The sequence below is a fragment of the Amphiura filiformis genome, chromosome 3 (assembly GCF_039555335.1).
Source record: "Amphiura filiformis chromosome 3, Afil_fr2py, whole genome shotgun sequence".
In the NCBI taxonomy this organism is placed as follows: Eukaryota; Metazoa; Echinodermata; class Ophiuroidea; order Amphilepidida; family Amphiuridae; genus Amphiura; species Amphiura filiformis.
In genome coordinates, this window is record NC_092630.1 from 44,885,809 (window position 1) to 44,911,041 (window position 25,233).

The 25,233-nt window shown below is 35.6% G+C and overlaps 1 protein-coding gene across 1 annotated transcript in view; it reads left to right on the plus strand.

The window, feature by feature from the left end:
• The first annotated feature begins 1,240 nt into the window (after positions 1–1,240).
• Positions 1,241–25,233, plus strand: part of LOC140148583 (lysyl oxidase homolog 2A-like) — a 32,815-nt gene continuing 8,822 nt past the window's right edge. Inside the window, exons 1-7 of the mRNA XM_072170590.1 lie at positions 1,241–1,377; positions 1,672–1,880; positions 17,716–18,106; positions 19,905–20,028; positions 21,076–21,239; positions 22,698–22,885; positions 23,699–24,005. Of these exons, the coding sequence (XP_072026691.1) occupies positions 17,873–18,106; positions 19,905–20,028; positions 21,076–21,239; positions 22,698–22,885; positions 23,699–24,005 (1,017 nt within the window). The 5' untranslated portion in view covers positions 1,241–1,377; positions 1,672–1,880; positions 17,716–17,872. The remainder of the gene's footprint in view (positions 1,378–1,671; positions 1,881–17,715; positions 18,107–19,904; positions 20,029–21,075; positions 21,240–22,697; positions 22,886–23,698; positions 24,006–25,233) is intronic.

The following is a 25,233-nucleotide window of genomic DNA, read 5'->3' on the forward strand; positions in this document are numbered from 1 at the left end:
TTAGTGTGTAAAATTTTAGTTTGAAAAAGCCGAAAATTGGTGAAATAACGGTAACGGTCCATGAAGCCTTTCGTGAACAAGAGTTTTCCCTCCTGCAGAAGTTGGAAAATTTTGCAAAATGAAGGTCCGATTGAAGCCATTTGGTGCATAATTTTTACACTATTTAAATCATTGCTTCAAACAGAAAAAAGGGCACGAACTCAATTTGCACAATTAAAACCTTTACGTACGTACGTTGCCGGGGTAGGGGTGTGACGATATGGATGGAGAGGTGTTGGTGTTAACATGTAGGCCCTATATTCATGTCAATTAACAATTAAATGGGGTGTGTGTGTGGGAGGGGTGTTAACATTAATCGACATTTACGTACGTTGCCGGTCAGTCTATACCGGGTATAGGGGAGAGAAAAATTTGAGTGGGGGTAGTTAAGACATCTATAGCCCTATGATAATTTGATATTATGTCCCCTATGCCATGCTCATCTCCCTCCTCTTCTCTCCTCTTCCCCTCTCTTCCCCCCCCTCTCCCTCTCTTTCTCTCTCTCTCTCTCTCTCTCTCCCTCTCTCTTTCTTTGCCTTTTCTCCCCCCATTTTTATTTTTTGGACAAACCCAAGGGGGGTGTTTCACACACGTAACACCCCCCCTGCGTACGCCAATGACTGTCAGCATGGTCAGGTGCTTCTAGCTGCTTCTCTCGTTTTATCGATTGATCAGTCTTCCAAAAAAATCATCTGGACATATGATATTAATTTATTTTAATCACTGTTAAAATTTTAAATTTTACAATCATTCAAACACAGATTAACTTCCATGAATGATAATTGTGCATAAATATTAAAAATTGGTTTCATTCCCATACCAATATGTGTCACCGTTGCGTTGACGAGCACTAAAGTAAAACTAAATTATTGTTTCAATGGGGGTATTTAATGGGATTAAATCAACATGATACCAATTCTTTAAAAAGTGATTTAAATTGTTCAACTTTTCAAGAATGCGCATCGCCACACACAAACAAACTCATCTTGATAGCACACGCGGTGACTTGAAATTGTATCAGTCAATCAAAATCATATCAAATCATTATTGCATTTATTGAAATATGAATATCCATGAATTTATAACTGCATGTTGAGGTTTGTACATAAACAGCTGCGGAATGACATTTTACATGACCCTGGAAAACTTCCCCTTTGGTTTGATATGGCAAGATGACAGTCAGAGTGCAGTAACAGTGCAGTCTGTCAGGGTGCACATATATAGACGTCCCCCGTCTGACACAAAATATTGCTGTTATTTAACCAAAGGTATTTTGAGATATACACGTATTTTGAAAGGTCTACCGGTACTGAATACTATACATACGAAGAAATACATGTAAGTAAAGCCAATACCATGGATTCTGCAAGGAATATTCTGCATGTACTTTGTGATTGATGAATAGTCCACGAATACCATTGCTATGCTTACGGAACGCTCAAGAAGCGGCTGACCAATCAACTCTCAGGTTTTAGTTCAATAATTGGGTATTTGTGATATTGTCGATCAGAAATCAGTTGAGATCAGCGTATCCATGGCCACGTTGTATGCAAACTTAGGGCAAACTTCTGGAAGCCATACCTGAATTGTTATTGAGTTTTAATAAATTCTTGATATCTTTTTGTCTTACAGTTTAACCTGTTTGTTCTGTTGTAAGTAACAACTTCTGGATGATCCTAATGATGATAATCGTCATCGTCAATTAATCTGGTGTAGGCCCTATATACGAAACCTGCAAGCCCATGGATCTATAACTGCATGGTCAAAGTTTGCCATTGCAATTGCTTTTAACCATTAGACTTTTATGGTTACTAGTACACTGCTGTAGTGTTACGAAAACGGTAAGTGAACTATGTCTGGCTGTATTCATTATCACGTAATCGCTGATTAATTAAGGCTTCAGAAGAATTATATAATTATTGTAATATCATTGAATCATGATGTATGACGGAAAATGAATCGAAAAGGGTCCCGAATGGGGTTTATAATAGTCTGACCTATAAAAGTATAATTCTTTAATTTACCTTCTTCTACACAGTTGCAAAGGATTAAAAAGATGATCAGGAAAATGATAATTGCGACAACTTGAATATGTTAATTCAAAGACCCTGGAATAATTTCCAGGGACTTCTTTTCAAATACTTTTAATAAGAAGAGTACCTGCAGAGTTTGACCTAGAATTTTGTCTACGAGGTGACATTCTATCTAGACATTCAATTGATTCACAATTTTCAATTGTTTTTTGCTACGAAAAAACCGACCAATTTAGTATCTTATCAGCTCGCATTTCATAACCAGACGTCATGTACAGGTAGGAATGTCTATCGAACGACCCATATTTTGACATGCTATTTTGTCCTTTGTTGTCAAGTTATGAAATTAATAGATCCGATGTGCATGACCTCTTTAAACAGGTGTGTCCGGCAAACTTGTTGTATAGTAGTCATGGTAGTAGCGGAACCTTTTATTTTACAATATCTTGTAACTGCTATTGTGATTGTGATTGGGAACGACAAATCTAAATGCAATTTTATTTGAAAGATTGAAATCATGGGATGGGAGCGAATTCATTGGGGGCAGAGGAATGCCACTGTTGTTGTGATGTATGATTGAAATAATTTTGAAATAATTTTGGGCATATGCACAGGAAGGACACCTGCTCTCTGTAAAAAAATCACAATGTATTTGAGATTGAAACCAACAATTTTACTTTTTGTGGTGTGATATAAGAAATAAGTGAACAATTTAAATGTTCCTTTTTTATTTGTTATTTTTCAGCACGCTTTTTCCCCAACAAGGTTAATTCAAGTTGTCAGGCCCGGTTGTCAGGGTGTTTAGGACATTGGCCCATGAAAGGTCTAGACTTGTCTATATCATGTCAGGTGTAATAAGATTGATAAGAAATTACAAGATCGTTATGGTCTTTCCTGTACCATATCTCTATGTAGAACATTATAGAAGGAAGTACAGGTAATTGTGGCTGTAATATTAATCCTGCATTACCTGTTTCCTCTCGATACCAAGTGATTTGTTATACGACACGTTCAAAATGCGACGTATGACATTTTACCAAATCAATTTACCAAATGATTTGACATATGCACAGTTAAATGCATTAAAATCTAAACAATCAAAGGTATAAACATCAGGTTTGTGTCAAGGCACAATAACTTTCTTATACGATATGTTCCCCTCATAAACGAACCCCACAAAATAGCCTCAAAATGTCCTAAACATAATAACAAACCATCAAACAGAGAAACAAACAAAACTAGACGGTTTCACATTGTTGTTGCTACTTTTCTTTGAAAAACTATATCTAATGTCAAAGGCTAATAGTCGAAGGCTCTCGTATGTGAATTAGTTGAATCAAAGAAAACAATTTGCATAAAATAAAACGATAAACAACTCACAAATTTCCCGCAAATCTACTCCGAAATATACTTAAAACTTTTTACAAGAAAAACTTTGTCAGTTTAATATACCACCACTACGATACACTACTAGTATAGGTAGGATGACATAAAAAAAATCAGCATTTAGAACAAATTACATGTAAATTAGAGAGTACATGTGAACACAACAGTTTGCCTTTGACTAATATAAACATCTCAATAAGATAACTAACCCCCTTAAATAATGACCATTATTCAAAATGCGATGGAAGCAGAATTTATTTCTACTCATTTTGACACCTCATTTGTAGCAATTGACTAAATATTGACGTCACACCGGACATTTAAATCAATGTAACCCAAGATTTAAAAGTTGCAGTAAATTGTATTGATTTTGTATTCAGTGTAATGGCTGGAAATCTGTGTAATAATATCTGAGTCTTTTGTATTGTGAAAATTTGTATGTAAGTGCAACTTTCAAATCTGGACCTCACTACATTAAATTGACCGGTGTTTTATTGTTTTCTGGGCTATCGTATCAAATGATGTGTCAAAATGCGCAAAAGTAAATTCTGCTTCCAACGCATTTTACAGATTTGTAATACAATAGCCCCTTTTGGAATAATGGCCGATATTTAAGGGGGGGGGGGTAGTTACTTTTTTGAGATGTTTATTTATTTCTTGCATACCATAATACAGTGGCTCAGTTCAAATTTTTTGTTATGCATAACAATGTCTAATGACTATTATCCAGTCACAACGATTGCTTGACAGCTATATTGTTGAGTTACCAGGTTTGATTGATTGGTTTCGTATCCTATCTTTTGTATGAGTTACAAAAGTGAGCTGAATGCAGATACTGGTCATGATCAGATAGAGAAAACCAGATTACAGAGTGATACGATGGATGTTACAAAGAGATGGAATAAAAGGAGCCAGTGGCTCGGTTCATGTCATTCCTATTCTTTAACAATAGCTTATATAACTAAAACGGATTGAAGTGCTCGGATGTGTGAAACATCTCACTTGTGAAAAACAGATTATATATGTAAACGCCTTTAATAGCGGCCTAAGCTTAATATATATCGTAATTCCGCTGTTAATGCCGAATTTGATTCCTCTATCGTGGTCTCGGATTAGCTAAGTAGTCCTTTGTTGAAAACGGAATAAATTACGCAAAGCTTTGTTATTTAAATGAGGCAAAATTACCAAAGACTTGAACCGTGCCTATGCACTTGTTGGAAGAAAACAACGAAAGGTGGGATGATATGCAAAGTATTAGGAAACGAATTTGGAGAAAACCTTCTGTTAATAAAATACTATGCTGAGCCACCAGCCTGGGTGGCTCACGCTCCAGTAATTTCAGATGATTGAGCTCAGTAATACATCAAAGAATATCTTCCAATTCATGAAAACCAATAGATCATCAGCTTATCGGATTAAAAGCTCAGAAAGGTCTTGCTGCTCAGCGAGTGTTTGTAATTATCAGAAGGTTTTCTCCAAATTCATTCTCTAATGGGATGATCCTTTGTCTGGTGTGAATTTTGTTTCATTCAGTATGGGTTGTTTGAGGTATTGTTGAACTTTTGGTACTTATTGGTCGTAACTGAAGAACACTGGTCTATGGGAAGAGATAATTGTATTCCTTCGAAATACTAGTGGTACTTCCCTGGATCAAGAGTATGTTCTACTGATATATTTAACGTAAATTTCGTCAACAGTGATGTTATGAAACAATTTATATAACAACTCTGCCTATGTACTGTAATTTTACGAAAATGTTTGGCAGCAAAGTTGTCAAAACTTTTGCCGAAAACTTTTCAAAAGAACAAGGAAATTCCTCCTATTCGTACAGTAAGTTGCATAGTTTTACGGAAGATTTTATGAACAGTTCCGACACGTTGCTGCTGCAGGAAATGTCTCAATACAATTAATATTTTGACAGTGTAGTTAAGTTTAGATTTAATAGCGCTGCACTGCTAGCTGCTCTAACTGCAGCTATACCCTATTTGTTTCATAATTTCTTCAGGTTGTTATCATGCTGGACATAACAGAATGAAATTCATTTTATTAGTGTCAGGAATTTTAGGAAATGAAAACTGAAAAAGTATTTCGGCATGTTATTAGTGCTCATTTTGGGCAGGGAAGTATTTTGGGAGACCATTCACTAAATTTGAGCAAACACAAAAACGTTTTAAAAACGTTTTAAATAAGTTATATTTTGGCTTTTGGTTTAGGTAAAAACGTTTTAATAACATTAAAATGTCGGGTTATATAAAGGTCATGATAACGTTTTAAAACGTTTTGTATGAAAACACACTACAACAATATTTTTAAATGATTTCAAAAAATGTTATTGTAAACTATTTTTGCAAACATTTTTGCCAAATATTGTGTCAATACTTAAATAACATTATGTTAAAATATTTGAACCCAGCAAACACAGAAATGTTCTTAAAATGTTTTTTCAAAACCTTTTAATAACATTTAAATGTCGGGTTATATAAAGGTCATGAAAACGTTTTTAAAATGTTATTGAAAATATTTTGGGCAAACATTTTTCGCAAAATATTTTTCAACTCCCAAAATAACATTCTGTTTAGAATGTTTTGTATCAAGTTTTCAAGAATGTTTTTGGAATGTTATTAAAACGTTTTTATACCATTTATATAACCCGACATTTAAACGTTTTCTGTAAAACATTTTTGTTTGCTGAGCAGTAGATTATCAAAAAATGTTTTTTAAGGTTATGAAAACGTTGTATACTCTTAATATACCCTTTATATAACCCGACATTTTCATTTTTAAACGTTTTCTGAAAACCTTTTATAACCTTTTGCGAATGATGTCGAAAACGTTTTGTGTTTGCTGGGTGTCTTGATATTCTTGAAGATCGAGCGCTCTTCAGAAGCAATAACATTTCCGGCGATACGTTTTAGAGGATGTAGTATAACCGCAGCAGACCAGTTTGTCATGAGTGGTTGAATAAATTGTGACTTTATTCCTTGGTTGAATTCCATCGTTTGAAAACCGATTCCAAGTTGTGGTTCAGATTCAGAGACATGCTGCGTTAGCATAAATTCATGAATTCTCAGGGAAAAGTAACTTATGTCCCATGAACCATATACTTACATGTTCAAAACATGTTGTTTACAGGCATGAGAAATCGGTAGGCAAGTTGGTCGCTGTCAAAAAATGTGAATTGAAGAATACTATCATTATCAACCTGTTCATCTTGGACTTTCATTACAGGCCGATTCTGACAGGATTGGATAACTATTTAGCTATAGTATATATTGGGTCATTCCAGAAAATAAGTGCACACCCCCTGTTCTGTTCCAGGTTTTCTTCCTGAAAACGATTGGAATTCCAGTTGCCAATGTTACTGGAAAAGTTTTTGGAAATACAAAATTCAGTGTACGGTATACAAAATCGTGATTTTCCGAAATTCGCTCCCAAATTAAAGATTTCCGATTTTGAATTAATTTTCTGCTGGATATTTTCGCCTTTGGGCACTTAAAAATTCTGGATTCACGAATAGACAAAAAGTCCGGAAATCCGAACTCCTTAGGCATGATAGGGAATGTGCATCTATTTTCTATCTATCTTCTATAGCTCATTTCACACAGTGATATACTAACACTAACATTGGCACTACACTATAACATCAACACTAACACTGACACTGCATTAACATGAACACTCCTACTAACATTGACACAAACACTATCATACCCCTGGTTTAAGGTGACTGTGCACTAGTCAGAAATTAGTCAATTAAAAAGTGATGTAACTTCTTAATTATTCATGCAAGATAAATAAAAGTACACTCTTTTGAAAAGTCAATTATTCAAAGAATTTAAACATACAGGCAGATTTTGGATAAAAAGAAAGGTTTTCTAAAAAAACCTCTTTTTGTTTCAAAATTTATGGACGATGATAACAATCTGCGCATGTATAAGCGGGATACTACGATGCTCGAAATGTATGAAAATTGCACAATTTCATGTAAATAGGGCTTAAAATATTGCAAAATGCTACGTAAATAGATAATTAATAATTCATGTGGATGATCTCAACCTCAATGAACAGAAACATTTTTAAAATACATTTCTCATTCAAACGATGACCTCTCTTTCTCTGTACCACTACTTTTTGTGAAAATGTAACAATAGTATTTAGTAGAATAACGGTTATATTTTAATCACGGTTTCAAATATTTTCTGGAGAGACTCCCGTTTTAATGTTTGGGGATTAGTCAGCAGAAATGGCAGAAAAAATTAAATTTCTACGTTTGCTATTGTTGGCAATATCAAAATGTTTAAAGAAAACCTTGTTTTTGTCAAAAATAACATATATTTGACCACACATTTATAAATAAACTAAAACCTTCCCAGCCCGACAAAGATGGTTTTATGGGCTGTAAGTTTGTGTTCTACTTCTCTTCTAAATGACAGTACTCTCCATACTTTACTTCCCGCCAAAATCTAAAATATTCAACAATACCTCATTTCAGTCTCTTATTTCCCTTAATAACAACGACTCTTATTCAGCCAGTGACTGCAGACCATTGATTTTATGCTAATGCTGTTACGTAATTAAGTGTGTGATATACTTTTACATGTGTTGTATGAAAGACAAAGGTACAGTATTTATGTGATTATAGAGAAATCATAAATGCCATGAAAATAATCCATATGTGGTTACAAGTCAACTTTCATCACATACTGACCGACCCCCGTGTAATATTTAGATTCAATGGTTAATGTCCTTTCCAAAATATGTATATATCTTGCATGAATAGTTAAAATCTGTAGCACTTTTAATTAATGTATTCCTGAAAGTGCATAGTCACCATACGTATTGCATAACCAGTGAAAAACGGCAGATGTCGCTGCCCGAATATCACGGAAATTAGTGACCAAAGCGGTCGCGGAAGACCACGGTCGGACTGATAACAATTACAATACTTTTGCAACTAGTAAGTTAAATTTCAATTTTGATGGACAGACCCAATGACAAGCCTGAATGTGATTGACAGACTGTCAACCCAATTCGCCGTAGAGGTAGAAATGTAACAGGATTACTAATACTAGGTTAATGTTTGAATGTATTGCCCTGCATTATGCTGCACTCATCACGTGTGAGGTCTGTGTAGGCCTATGTGTGTAATCTTAGATTTAATGCAACTGCTCTTTTTGAAGATATTAATCGTACAGGTGCGATTGAAACGTACATGGACTCTGCATACGATACGTGAAATGTCCATAGAATTGCGATTCTTTGATCAATGGTGTGATGCAGAGTTACAACGTACGTCTATTGCAGGGCAATACATTCAAAAATTGTTTTTACCTATCGCTAATCCTGTTATATCACTGGTTCTACAGCGAATTGCGTCGAGGAGTAAATTATTCATATGCAATATTTGATAAACTTTTTAGCCCTTGCGTGGAACTTAAACATAAATTACGGCTGAAAGTTGTACTTTTTGCTGCTTTATTATTAATGCCTATATCTAATTTAGTGTCTTTGTTATTCTCGCTTAAATAGCAATAATTATTGAATTATAATTCAAGTTATTATCTGTGTCTAATATAGTCTACCCAAGATTGGTAAAATGAAAGGACATAAGGTCATCACACCTGTAATCATCTTCACACACATCTTTCAATATAGAATCACTTATGACATAAATATCCTAACAAGTCTGATCTCTGACGCTCCAAATAGGAATTAGTTTGAAAGAAAATGACCGCAGAAATTCTAAGAACGTGGGGGAAATCGGGACCAAATCGGACAATCGAGTGAAAAATGACAGTCAGGCATGGAACATGAGGAATGTCAAATTTTCCCGGAGGATAAGTCAGGAAACATTTTCCTCGCATTTCTGACCAAAGTTTCCAAGAATTAGTGTCCTGGATTTCCAATTTGATTAAATGGACAATGGTGTGTAGAATATAAAATAAGACAAGCAAATTAATTTATTTTTTACTATAGGGGTCTATAAAAGCCTATGTAGGCTATGGTACATTATAAATTTTATGAAGGGGCAACAGTATGTCATGTACTGTATGTTGAGAATATCTCATGCATATGAACTTCCCTTTACATCGGTGTCAACATATTATATAACATGACATTTTTCATATAATTTGTTCTTGAATTTTCTAGCATGTTATGAACTATTGCGTCGGCGTAGATTCGTTTCCTCACTGATGTTTTTCTGTGATTCTAGAGTGTTACCATAGCAACGCAGGAAGCCATTTTAAGTGAAGTCGGAGACCGTCTTTCAATGTGCATTGAAAAAGGGACATTTTGAAACGCCCCTTTGCCAATTCAATGTGCGCTACCGGTATAGGCCATATATCATGTATTATAGGTCTTGTCAGTTATGTGATACAAAATGTATGAACTTCATGTTTGTAAACTTTCCTACGCGTGCTACGTGCGTTCGATGGCGTCCATAATGTCATCCGTAGCCTGGGTGATCCAAATTTAAATGGACACAAAGCATTTACAGCTGCTTGATTTCATTGGATTCGCCCCAGGTCATACGTAACAAAACGATGCTTGTCGAAATTTCAAAATGATGGGTGATTTTTGTGTCGAATGCAATGTAACAAAATGGTTCAATATCGTGCATATTTTCGTTTCAGTTTAGCAATCTGTGGGAAAACGTACGGTACACAAACTTTAAAAAAACATGTTAGGCTATCTAAATTTCTATTTAGGTGAAATAAAAATTTAGGACATAGGCCTAGAGTAAACATTTCTTGACTCTGGCATGTGGCATCATTCATTTATTATTCCAAAATATGAATTATCATTACAAAGTCATTCAGTCAGATGAATGTTTGAACTTTGCGGAGAAGTATTTAAAATATATTGTCAATAACCTTAGAGCTGTGCAATAATTATGTGAACAGTCTCAAATATTATAATGTGAACAAATTGTTTAATCGAATACTAAAAAGCCAATGTCTTGTCTAGTCCTGTCTTGTCCTCACTTATGGACACGTAAAATTCTGATGAGGCTCATCCGATTTCATATTGCTGTTGCTCGCAAATAATGTCACGCAATTGAACGTTTTTCAAACCATTTTACTAAGCCATTTTATTGCGCAATATGAAGAGGTGCCCCTAATTAATAATGTCAAAATGTATTACTTGATGTGCTTTTCAATCTTGCTTGCCCACCTCAATTGTAACCCCTTCCTCGGGACACAACCTAATTACTGCGCAAACCACCCATTTGACGTTTATGACATGTAGGAGGAGACTCTGAACTCTTGGTCAAAAATCACTTCCCCCCTTTACGGCGTACAAAACAAATCACATTATTTTAATATTTTCCACTTGCACATTTTGACTCTTCAATGTTCTCATAAAGTGATGCAAGCACATCAAACGACATATTTTTTTAACGTTCTTAGAAAGAAATAGGTGATCATGGGGGGATATATGTGCCAATAATCGCTTCCCCCGTTTCGACCTGCCAAAATTTAATTGCCTCTGTTTTTGCTTGTTAAAATGTTTGCGGCTTAAATTATAATATTATTATACGGGCCCTTTCAAATCTTAGATTTGTTATTGAATTTGTTATTGCATTAGAGTTGTGATGAAACTCAGTATCTGTTTGTAGCGTAAAAGGTATAGCCTACATAACCCATTAACAACAATATATCAAGCAAGTTTTCAAAGTATATGATTTGTAGAATGAACTTTTGCAAAACATCAAAGTGTTATTTTTCAATAATATATTGATTTAGATAATGAAAATCGATATTTTGGCTGCTTCGACCAATAGGGCCTAATGCTAATGTCTGATATCTGGTAAACCCACATACAGTCGCGAAATCAAGTGTATATTCAACTTTCAATTCCTAGAGGCATTGGGTATTGAATGGCAAGGCCTACATAGAAAACATTTCTTCAAAAGTTCACCCATTTCATTGGCATACTACATAGACCTAGTTAAGGCTACGTGAGATTCTTTGTTGACAGAATGGCTGCGTACATTAATGTTCAAAAAAATGTATAAAAAGCTGACATAAACAAAATACTAAATCAAACAAGTGTAGGCCTGTAGGCCTGTCCAAAAATGTGATGGTAGGCCCCTATACCCTATGTCAGTTCTTTGCATTTCCAAACTTTTGCAGTAACAATGGGAATTGGAATTTCAGTTGTTTTCAGAAAGCAAACTTGGAAATCCAGGCATATCTTTTATTTAAAAGTTACTCTTCTATTGGGGAAGTGCATTTGTTTGCTGGAATAGCCCAATGACAATTTGGAAAAACGGGCTGTTTCCAATCAATCCCTGCAGAGAGTTTTAACTGTATTAATAAAAGACCCACAATTTGTTAAAACTGGAGGAAAGCAACTTGCAAATTAGATAGTGCTTCAAGCACGCTAGTTGCATCCATGTATGCTTCAAGCAAAGTTGACGTCTAAAATGACAACCCCCATTGCTAATTTCGTGATCTGGTCAGCCCCCGCGAAACCACTATACCGCTATACAGTGTTTATTTCCGGCGTGTGGCGAAATTTAATATTTGATAACAAAATTGTCTAGGGAAAATGACACGGGCACATAGCCCACATGCCACATTTACGAGGCCATCCGAGGACACGAACGCATGTGTCCTTACGAGGTCATGGAGACGCACATGTATAGGCCCTACATGTTGTGATGACCACATTTTCAAATTTAAAATGTTGTGACCCGGGGTTCTGACGGTGGCCTGAATGTGGAGACGATTGGAAATCGACGGGATAAAATTCAAGATAGTTTCATGCATGTAGATTAGAATAAACATAAACCCAACAACCTGTAACCAGTGCTGCAACCCTAAAGCCTACAAACTTCTGGTAGGCCTACCCCTAAAGCCGTGGTTTATATACCTGGGAGCGATAATTGCACACAATTGAGGGGCCATTTCAGAAATGTTCACTTGAAAAGAAATGCAAAAGCACTTATTCAAAACGTATTTAGGGGGAGGGGGCTGGGGCTTCCGTGTGAGGGGTGAACTCCACAAACCCACTGACCTACAAATATATCTCACAGCTCACTGACCTCAGCTTAGCAAGTTGTGAATGCATGCGCGTACGCAGGAATTTGTCAAGGGGGGTGTGATGATAAACAATATTAAAATAAAACAAATGGCCGCGTAGCATCATCCCGTCACTTGCTTGCGCGACGCAGAAATGTCTGAGGGGGATGTGCCCCCTCAGAATTAAAAAATTTTGGAAAATGAAGACCTAATTGAAGCGATTTGGCGGACCATTTTGGCACTATTAGTGTGTCAAATTTTAGTTTGAAGCCAAAAATTTGTGAAATGACGGTACATGAAGCCTTTTGTGAACAAGCCTTGCCTACAGTTAATTTGTAGGCCTATAAACATGATAAATTGTGTTTAAATACAAATTGGTAAATGTCGAAAGCAGAAGCCAAAATGGCTACTTGTTTATCCACTACGCAGGGGGGTGTCTGAGGGGGGATGTGCCCCCTGAGAATTAAGAAACTTTTGGAAAATGAAAACCTAATTAAAGCGATTTGGTGGACAATTTTGGCACTATACTATTAGTGTGTCAAATTTTAGTTTGAAGCCGAAAATGTGTGAAATGACGGTCCATGAAGCCTTTCGTAAACAAGCCTTGCCTACAGTTAATTTGTAGGCCTATAAACATGATAAATTGTGTTTAAATACAAATTGGTAAATGTCGAAAGCAGAAGCCAAAATGGCTACTTGTTTATCAATTGTCGACGGATTTTCATAGGAAGCTTTATTCTAAAGCTTGGGCCAAGATAATGCAACTCAATTTGCACAATTAAAACCTTCAGGCCTACGTAGGCCTATACGTACGTTGCCGGGGTAGGGTCAGGGGTAGGGTGTGACGTTTTGGAGAGGTGTTGGTTTTCTAACATGTAGGCCCTATATCCACGGTCAATTAACAATTAAAACCTTTACGTACGTACGTTGCCAGGTACTGATGATGATGATGATGATGATGGGGGGGAGGGTGTTAACATTAATCGACATGCCTTACTCATCTCCCTCCTCTCCTCTTCTCCCTCTCCCCCTCTCTCTCTCCCTCTTTCTTTGCCTTTTCTCCCCCATTTTTTTTTTTGGACAGACACAAGGGGGTGTTTCACACCCGTAACACCCCTCTGCGTACGCCAATGTGTGAATGATTCTTCCGATATTTATTAGCCCAGTTACTAAAAGTAACACAATTTATATATCAACCAACCGGATTACCTGCATTACCGCGTTCCTAATTTCATTATGTAATGTTTCGATAGGTCCTAAATATATTAAGCCTTTATAGATATTTTAATATCATAGAGCTGAATGTTTCACAAAATGTGAACATTGGATCAGGTCCCTGATTGAATAAGTAGAAATGACCAATAATTGTTCTGACGATGCCATGCTTGTATATTAAATAATATTTTGAATAATATTCACGTCGATTACCTGCTATGCATGTTATTTCACACAGTATGGGCAGATTATCTGCTAAATATTTACGAACTTCATTTTCCGTGCACCATGTTTAACCCCTAAGTTCAAGCACCTTTCATAAATTTTGTAGTTACAATGTAAAAAATTGTAATCGTAATGTCATGTTTTGCTGTCACAGACAGGTGCAGAGTTCTCGAGCATTCTCAATCTGATTCTGATAATAAACATGTTACTTCAGTTTGAGTTTATGTTTTTGTTTCAGAATTTGAATATTATTCGTAGGATTTCTACTTTCTAAACAAAAAAAGTGCCAAAAGTGTCCTCCCGAAGAATCCCTTTCACCCGAAGTTAAACACCTGAAAATATTAAGAACCCCTTACCTATATAAGAGGTTCCCCGATTGCCCGAAGACCATTTCATGGTAATACTTTCGTAAGTTCTTCTGAGAGGGCAAATTATCATCACCATCGGTGGTATACATTCTCTAGTCCTAACCCTAAACCTAACCCTTCGGCGAAAAACATGTTACTGTTTATATAGGTACCTACGAGGGTCGGTCAGTATGTAATGAAAGTTGACATGTAACCCCATATGGATTATTTTTATGGCATTTCTCTATGATCACATAAACACTGTACCTTTGTCTTTCAAACAACACATGTAAAATTAAATCACACACTTGATTACGTAACAGCATTAGCATAAAATCAATGGTCTACAGTCACTGGCTGAAAATGAGTAGTTTTTGTTAAGGGAAATAAGAGGCTGAAATGAGGTATTGTTGTACATTTTAGATTTTCTCGGGAATTAAAGTATAGAGAGTGCTGTCTTTTGGAACAGTTGTAGAACACAAACTTCCGGCTCCTAAAACCATTTTTGTAGGGCTGGAAAGGTTTATTTATAATATGTGGTCAAATAATAATTATTATGTGTTATTTTGGATAAAATTAAAAATAAGGTTTTTCATTCTATAAACATTTTAATATTGCCAACAATAGCAAACCTGGAAATTAAATATTTTCTGCCAGTTCTGTTGACTAATCCCCAAACATTAAAACGGGAGTCTCCCTGGAAAATATTTGCAACCATGATTAAAATATAACTGCTTTTCTACTAATATTGTTACATTTATACAAAATGTAGTGGTACACAGAAAGGTCATCATTTGAATGAGTTATTTATTTTTTTAAATTTCTGTTCATTTCAGGTTGAGATTATCCATAAAAAAATCGCATGAATTATTACATTTCTATTTACATGGCATTTTGTGATATATTAAGGCCTATTTTAAACCCCATAAGCAGACCCAGGACCTGGGTAAAATCTGAAAATTAAACTTAGGTGGAAATGGGATGTAGGCCCTATTTGAACTTCAACAAATTTAGGACTGGAAGGGAAGCAACATTATTCTGCAAAAATGGCGAAAATGAAAAAGCAGTTAGCAAAAACTAAGGTGCAAAACCAAATTTCCCGAAATCTCAAAATATCAGTTCCCTTTCATTTTTGGCAATGAATAGGATATTGATATGTTTAAGTTCAAAAGCCAGCTGAAGTACATTTTCATTACCAAAAAAATATCAACTGTTTTTAACGAAGTTTCTCTATTGATGTACTATCGCAAATTGGAATAATAAACTTTAATATATCTCAACGACACAAGATGCTAATTTCACCATTTTTCGTCAAATATTTAAGGACAAAGTTTAAGAATATGTAATATTCTTACCCTAATTCTGACCAGATATTGAATATTTTATAAAGGGGTCAAAGTTTGGTAGTGCTTTTATACGACCGTTTCCATGATCATGATGATGCTCTATAGGTATTTGTGCAATATAATTGACACCACAGACTATACCTAGCCTAGATTTCAGACCTGTATTATTAGATGAAAGTTGACATATGATAGGATACTAATAATAGACCGAAACTGTCCTTATTAGTGGCCATAATCATAATAAACCAACATGATCATATCAAGCTCTGGGGTATCTTGCTTTTGGATTCTCTCTCACACCTACATAGACTTTACCACATCATTTTGTCTAAGTTGTTTAAAACAAACCCCGGGCAACAAATCGTAAAATATGCACGTAACATTTGAAAACTATTTTCAAAGGAGATACAGTATATAACTTGTTAAGGAACAGGGGGATTATCTGGCAAAAAGCGCAGGGAAAAGCGTCTCCATTAACGTGATAATTGTGGGCTAAGTTGTCATATTTTAAGATAAGGTGTTTTTGATACTATTTATTAATTTTGGCATTTCATGGCTTTATTAGATTAAATGCGCGCGAGGACCTTGAAATTAAAATGTTAACACAATATCCCTCAAATTAATATGGACAGCAGTTGTGAAAGTGTTACGTATCTAAAATTTATAATGTGGATGAGCAATTCCAAATAATTATACATCAAACTTTTGACAAAGTTTTTCTTGTTTCAAGTGTGAATATGCTTAAATATCAAGAATGTTTAAATAGTGATTATATGTATACAATTCCTAATTCTTTTTAGTTTGAAGTTTCATCATGAATTGTCATGCAGTTTCATTTATATAAACATACATAATAGGCCCCCCTATGCCATAATGCCACTCTTGATTATAAACATCTCAAAAAAGTTACCAACTCCCCTTAAATAATGACCACTATTCAAAAACGGGTGATTGTGTTACAAATCTGTAAAATGCGTTGGAAGCAGAATTTATTTCTGCACATTTTGATACCTCATTTGTAGCAATTGATTAAATATTGACGTCACAGCGTACATTTAAATCAATGTAACCCAAGATTTGAAAGTGGCAGTAAATTGTATTGATTTTGTATTCAGTATAATGGAAGGAAATCTGTGTAATGATATCTGAGTGTTTTTGTATTGTATGTAAGTGCAACTTTCAAATCTGGACCTCACAACATTACATTGACCGGTGTTTTGTTGTTTTCTGGGCTATCGTATCAAATGAGGTGTCAAAATGCGCAGAAATAAATTCTGCTTCCAACGCATTTTACAGATTTGTAATACAATAGCCCCTTTTGAATAATGGCCATTATTTATGGGGGGTTAGTTACTTTTTTTGAGATATTTAGTTATCGGTGTATCACTGTAATTCAATTATTCAAGAAAGTTTGCTATTTTAGGGGAAGAGATGCAGATACCGCAGAATAATTTTGTTTAGGGACACGATTTATAATTAATCAAATTCTATAAAATTGTAAAGACCAAGGGCCGGTTTCTCGAAGCATGCAGTGGTCAGGCTTCCTAAGACTAATTAAGCCTAATTAGTCTATATACCAGTGCTTACAATTTCACATCACACATCACCTAGAAAGATATGTCAATAAACATGATAAAATGGATGCACATTGGTAGTGCTAGGCTACTGGCTTAGAAAGCCTGACCACTAGCCAAGCTTCAAGAAATCGACAGGGACCTACTCGTACTGAAAGTTAAAAAAAAAAAAAAATAAATAAATAAATAATTATAAAAAAAGAAAAAAAAAAAACTCCGATTAACCAATATAAATTTCTTAGAAAATCATTAGTATTTCTTACTTTTTTTTTATAGTGCCGGTTGTTACCAAAACGTCGACCCTTTGGCTTTATGTCAAATCAATATTCAATATCGTTATTTTTGATATACAAATAATCCAAAGTATTTTCCCCTGGTATTTTTCACGTGTAGGTCTATAATATGCTTCTATCAAAAGCACATTTTATATCAAATAATAATTGCACCAATTAGGTGACAATTTCACTACATAATAAACGCTTCATTGACTTAATACTTATATTTTATTTATCATTCAATAGGTTGAAGGAGACCGGGATTTTTTGACGCCCTTGAGGTCTGTAGAAACTGAATAACAAAACCTTACACAACTTCAGTGATATCTGCACACGTGTACGCCACTGCTGCAAGGGAACAGTCACATAAGCGCTGGACTTGGTGGAAGAAGTAAGAGCGAAGATGTCGTCGTATATAATCTGCAGAAGTCTGTTCCTACTATGTTTAATAAGCTCAGTACTGTTTCACACGGGACAATCCCAAAATGACTTATCGGGATCTGGTGCAGAGACAAAACCTGTAAAAGAAAAGGAACAAATAAGAACGGAGGAGAAACCAGTAAAGGAGAAGAAAGTTAGACTAGTAGGAAGCTTATACGGTAACCCTTGGGAAGGTCGACTGGAGGTACTTCATAAGGTATGTTATTGTCTGGACTTTGCTCTTGATATAAAAAAAAATGATATTATAAAACTGTTTGAGTTCTCGATGGTATACCGTAAAATTCCGTCTACAAGCATATATATGCCTCTAAACAAAAACCTTATTTGGAGTTTGAACAACTATATTACTGATAAAGGCGGCTGTACAAACATGTATATTTGTAAGACCAATCTATTGCAATGTTTTTGAGAAGGGTATTGGCCTTTCATATCTTTCGTTAAAAAAACCTCGTTTATAGGCATATATATGCTTCTAGATAGAATTCTACGGTATGCTTGATGAGGAGCTATGAGGACTGATGAGGAGTTTTAAGGAGAGGGACTGGAATCTGGAAAAAGAATTTTGCCAAAGATCGATCTTATTTCAGTCCTTGTTGTATGGTTGAGTAGATATTTGTCTGTATTCATTTAAAAATATTGGATGTGAATTTCTTGTTAAATTTTCGTTTAGTCTTTTAAAGATGTGTTATGTTTTTTAAAATATTTTGTGGTTTCGATTGGTTTGCGATGTTGCATATTTTGTAACTGTGTTGAAATATTATTATAAATTAAAATGTACTATTTCACCTGATACCAAAATCAGCATTTTGATGGGGGGTAAAGTGAGGGGATGAGGTTGTCAATCAGGTTACCCACCTTTAAATGCACGCCGCTGCTGCAGCATCAAGGGGACCATTGCAACAAGTGAGGTGTCATATTAAATGTTTTAAATAAGTTATATTTTGGCTTTTGGTTTAGGTAAAAACGTTTTAATAACATTAAAATGTCGGGTTATATAAAAGTCATGATAATGTTTTTAAACGTTTTGTATGAGAACACACTACAACAATATTTTTAAATGTTTTCAAAAAAACCAAACCATTTTTGCCAAATATTGTGTCAATACTTAAATAACATTATGTTAAAATATTTGAACTCAGCAAACACCGAAATGTTCTTAAAATGTTTTTTTCAAAACCTTTTAATAACATTTAAATGTCGGGTTATATAAAGGTCATGAAAACGTTTTTAAACGTTATTGAAAATATTTTGGGCAAACATTTGTGACCGTACACCACGAATGAGCCGTAAATGTCCTCAATTGTATTCTGAGTTACAGTGTAAAATGGGCATGAAGGTCGTATTTATAGGTACCTCAATTTGGTGCTACGTGTACATCATTTAATGAGATACACGTAGCACCAAATTGAAATACCTATGAATATGACCTTCATGCCCATTTTACACTGTAACTCAGAATACAATTGAGGACATTTACGGCTCATTCGTGGTGTACGGTCACATTTTTCGCTAAATATTTTTCAACCCCAAAATAACATTCTGTTTAGAATGTTTTGTATCAAGTTTTCAAGAATGTTTTTGGAATGTTATTAAAACGTTTTTATACCCTTTATATAACCCGACATTTAAACGTTTTCTGTAAAACATTTCTGTTTGCTGAGCAGTAGATTATCAAAAAATGTTTTTTAAGGTTATGAAACGTTTTATACTCCTAATATACCATTTATATAACCCGACATTTAAACGTTTTCTGACAACCTTTTATAACCTTTTGTGAATGATGTCGAAAACGTTTTGTGTTTGCTGGGATACCCCAAAAATGGCATATGATCAACCATTTTGGAATAATGGTCATTCATTAAAAAAAATTTGGTTGAGGTTTACTATTAATATAATATAACCATGATAACATGCTACATAAATACTAGTACAAGTTACAACTAATAATGATAAAAGAATAATAATATGTTTTACTCTCATCTCCTTTTCCTTAGGGTAAATGGGGAACAGTGTGTGACGATGGCTGGGATATGGATATCAGTAATGTTGTATGTAGGTGGCTGGGTTACATCGGTGCTCAGAATTATATCTTTGACTCATACTTTGGACAAGGAAGAGGTAAGATTTAAAATGATTTAAACAGTGGGAGGCGTAGCCAGGAATTTGGTGTGAGTGAGGGGGCAAAGCAAAGCTCTTGTCCCCATTTAGGGGACAGGGGCAGATTTTCGTACCTATTTAGTGGGCAAAGCCAGATTTACGTACCCATTTGTCATTTTTTTTGTCCCATTTTGGTAATTTTTAAGGACATTTTGCTCTTTGTCGTCACCACTTTGTCCCTGAAAATTTTCTGGAGGGTGGGGGGGGGACTTTGCCCTTGCTACCTTGACCCCCCCCCTAAATGTCACTGGAAAACGAAATGGAGTATGAAGCTCAAATTTTCAGGATTTTACTTTCTCATCAATATCTACCACCACACAGAAAACAAAATTGAAGAGGTGTTGCGGTGCACATCCCTGGAGTTGACATGGATTGGCTCTGTTTAGAGAGTGAAATTATTCGCACTCCAAAAAGGCCAATGATATGACAATGGATAATTTTATCATCAAATGTTGGGTAAATAGAGCCATCCAGATTTGTCACATTCAATAAATGCAATTTGCCGCATAAGCAGGGACGTCTAAATACGCTCTGGTATGGTAATGGTGCATTTTGAAGATGATACTTAATGGTAGATATTTATAACATTAAGTCATTAAAACAAGTTTTCAAAAGGCTTATTACTTAATACATAGCCATAATTATCTTTTGGGTACGTAGTAGTATTTCTTACACTCATTATGGTTTCCCCATGAGTGGTTTGATAAGAAAGTAAGGGCTCGGAAAAAAGGTTTTCAGAGCTGTAGTTACACCGTAATGAAATGATAGAATGTCACTCACTCAGACATAATGTGACTAAGTTCCTTAAGTCTTCATATATTGTCTTGTATATATGCCGTATAGTGATGTTCCAATTGATAATATATTAGTATTTGAAGGCAAAAAAAACAAAAAATTGTATGGTTGCCTTCATGACAAATATAAACCTCCATATTTGATTCTCTAATCACAGATTATCACAATCTCAAAATGACAGTGTTTGGAATTAATTCTGTTAAACGATTACAGGAGATATTTGGCTTGATAATGTCAGATGTTATGGAAACGAAACCTCCCTGTGGAAATGTCGTCATAATCCAGTAGGAGAAAATGATTGTACTCACCGTGAAGACGTTGGTATCCGATGTGAGAAAAAAACTCTGGAAGAACAGAAAGCATATCGACGAAAACAAGTAAGTAAATTTGATTCTGGCAATCTGGTATCTGTAACTAATCGTATTCATTCTTTCTAAGACTTTTTATTTAGGAATATGCAGTTTCTTAATAAAGTTTCGCCTGCTTTGCTTGATATGTTACAGTTGCTACTTTATACGCTGTCGAAGTTACGTAATAATCGGATTAACTACCATGTAACTACCATAGCAATAGAGGAATACAATTTTGAATAGATCGCTCTGCACTACAAGCAGATTGCACTAATCACCCGTGTATGTCTGCAAACATAGATTGAATTCAATACCGCTCCGTTCAAAAGTACTAATCTTACAGGTGCGAGTGATCAGCCTTTCTTTGACATCTATGGTTCAATGCATAGGTACCACGTGAACGTTGTAGTGCTGGGCGATCTATTCAAATATTGTATTCCTCTATTGCTATGGTAATTAATCCTTTTACATCATCACTTCGACAGCGGACGAGTAAAAAAAAGACTTGCATTGTTTCAATTTGTGTTTCGTCTCACGCAATATATTGGACGGCTCTTTTCAGAGCCACCATGACTAGATTCCTCTTGCTGCCGCCCCAGAGGTACACTGCTGCCAGCTACTTCAATGGTACTCTACCTGTGTGGATACTCTAGAGTACTTTAGAGTACCCACATCAGAATCACACGTACAGTACACACACACTGGTACGGGATTGGTACTGCATTGGTAGCCCACAAAGTAGCTGGGCAGCAGTGTACCTCTCGGGGTACCTCTAGCTCTGGCGTCTGCAGCAATAGGAGTATGGTAGTGTAGTAATGATAACCTTACACATAAGCTCTTTAATAAATTGATGTAGATATACTTTTAGTAATTTGGTCTGTCCCTCAACTCAACGAACAGCTGTTTTTCAAGGCACCACTTGGAAACAACGGAATTTAAAAAAGTGTTTTGGGACAACGCGGAATTAATTTTAGTTTTGTGATTTCGGCACATAGTACTTCCCGATTCTTTCTCTTTTTCTTTTCTCCCTTCTTGTGTGTAAAAAATTCTTTAAATCAATTTGCAATCTGTTGATTTGAATTTTATTCCTGCATAATATTGCGAAAATGGTGTTTATTAAAAATTATTGTAAACCTTTTTTGTAAAGCGTGATTTGGTATGTGAAAATGTCATGTCGTGCACCATGTAAGATCACAAATTATTCTCATTTCATTATCATCATTATTATAATTGTCATTGTTATTGTTGTTAATATTATGATTATCATTACTATTATATTGTTATGTTTATCACCAAAATAATTATTACCATCATTTTTATTTGATACCATTCTTGCTTGCCCTTTCACTTTCTGTTTCTTTCATTCTTCTCCGTGTTTGTGTGCTTTCCTGCCTTGATTCCTTGCCACCTTTCCTCTTATCTTCTCATTTTCTTTCTTTCTTCCTACTCACACTTGCCCGTTCACGTCCTTCCACCCTTCCATAGAGATTAAGAAAGATGAAGGTCCGCCTTACAAGCAGTTCCACCTTAATGCCAGCATCCGATGGTTTCCTTGAAGTGTATGCCCGGAATAGATGGCGTGCCATATGTTCAGACGACTGGGATATCACCGATTCCAAAGTAGTATGTGGAATGTTGGGATTTCCAGATGCCGTTCCAATAGGAGATACCGGGTAAGTTAGCGCGGAATAATGTTTAAATGTTGTACACCATATTGTCAGCTCAGAACTCAGCTGTCGTTAGTTATATCAGAGAATCTAAGAAAATAAATACCAAAAAAACAACAACAACAACAACAAAATCCGATTTTTGCATTTTTTTTAATTTATCCAAATATGTGTGCTAACATACCCTTCAAGTAATAAGACCGACAACAGCCTAGTAGGGGTGTAAATATCACATTTTGATCTTTGCTGGGCCAGTTTGTCCGTACGAACACTTGTAGCAACATGCATTTGAATAAAAAACAATAGCGATCAAAGTTAGTTAAATTAGCCACCTAAAGAAGGCAGTGCGTGAAGAATGAGGTTGACGGCTGTATCTAACGGAATTAAAAATCGCTTAGAATACCCGTCCCCCATTTCATAAGTCGACTTACTAGCCCTGCGGGGCTCTTCTAAATCGGACCCACATCATTACTCATTTATATATTCTGTGGTGTCAAAATATTTTAATATACGCAATAAACACACGTATAACTTTGGTATAGATTACTCCGTGTGCCCATATACAAAAGTATACAAAATACTCTTCCAAGCACGGCAGTACAAACAGTTTTACGCGTGTCTATAATGTGTGTATATACGCAGGGGTTCAACTTTAAATGATTTGACAGCAGTGCTGGATTGTGTATTGTTTATAATTTTGCATGATTGTGTTTTATCCAGAAACGAATTAATATAATGATTACATGAGTCAGTCACATATATTTGCACTACCTCTCTATACTCTATACTTTACATTCATCTATTTTAATTATGTTTCAGAAAACGCCAGCACAAACGAAAGAGTATAATGTTGACCAACGTGGGCTGCTCTGGCAAGGAAAGCGTATTTGGTGACTGCCCCATGGACGATCTTAAAGATTGGAAATCCTGCACTTCAAAAAGTTCCGTCCAAATCAAATGCAAGCGCGGAGATCTGGTATTAGATGCTGAGGAACCAATGAAGTTTATGAGACAAAAAGTCAACACAGTAGTTGAGGAAAATGAGATAACACCACCGCCGCCAGAAGCTTTCAAAAGCAACAAAGTGGAGTTTGGTATTCAGAATGAGCAACCTGTGAAGTCACGGGTAAATGTTCGATTTGTTGTATTTGTTTTAACTATTGTTTTTCCGGACCACGCTGGATAATAAAACATTTTGCATGTTTAATCAAAGCAGATGTACGAAGGGTGGTCAATAAGCTCGTAGAACAAGGTACTTTCTATCACAATGGTCATTGCATACCTTAATGCACCCGTCGCAATTTTTTTAAACGTTCTATATCGACAAAATGGAAGTCTTCCGATTGCTCCATGAGCCACTCTTCAGTGAATGCTCACCCAATAAACCTGATATTATGAAGGTTTGGCTTAAAATTCTTAAATAGGTTTCAATAAGTGGAGGCCGTGCCTGGACCACAATATGGTTTCTTTAGTTAAATGACCCCTCTGTCGTGAATGACAGCTTGACAAACTGAGAATAGGGTACAGGACACAATCCAAGAACATTCCTATTCCTACAACCAACCTTCTTCACTTTGCTATCAAAATTGTATGATATATGCCTATGATTGTACTTTCATTTGGCAAATGAACTGTCATCAAGACTCTCCCGGAATTTCAGAAAACACTATGGTGACCGGGTGATGATCTTCTTAGGGGTGGGAGATCCAGGTGCGTCCACTCAATGGATTACTTTCGTATGTCAACTGCTGCCAATTTTGTGCATAAAGATTCTGGGGCCCCATCTAGAAGATACCCTGGAATACTCAAATGTTAATGGATATATGTTAAAAACACTTCCATCAGAGTTGTTATATTTTGTGGCTATCACATCGTTCTTGTTTGATTCTTTATTCATTATCAATGCCACTGTACCAGCACGTTTATCATTAGTGGTGACGTCAGCAAGTCCTTTGGATGATCTCCAAGGACGCTCATTCCATCCTTGAACTCTAAGGATGATTTCGTTGCTGTTGAATATCAAGGACTTCATCATCATTTACAGCAACTGTACATTGTTCATTTTAATTTTCACCACCGTCGGGAGCAAATTACACGACGACCCTGTGTTCACTTTTGGTAGTACCGGTGTATTCAAGGAGGTAGGCTTCCCATATACAGTTATGCAAAAATCGTATATTTTGAAGTAATGTTTTGAAGGAACATGTTTTCAAATGAGACCAAATTCAATACCGTGCGACAAAGTAGCATACCCGAACTTTTTGACCGCCCCTCGTAATTTATTTCATCTTTGGTTCAATGTATAAACAAATTATGTTCATTTGACAACTAGGGCATAGATGACCGTTGACTCG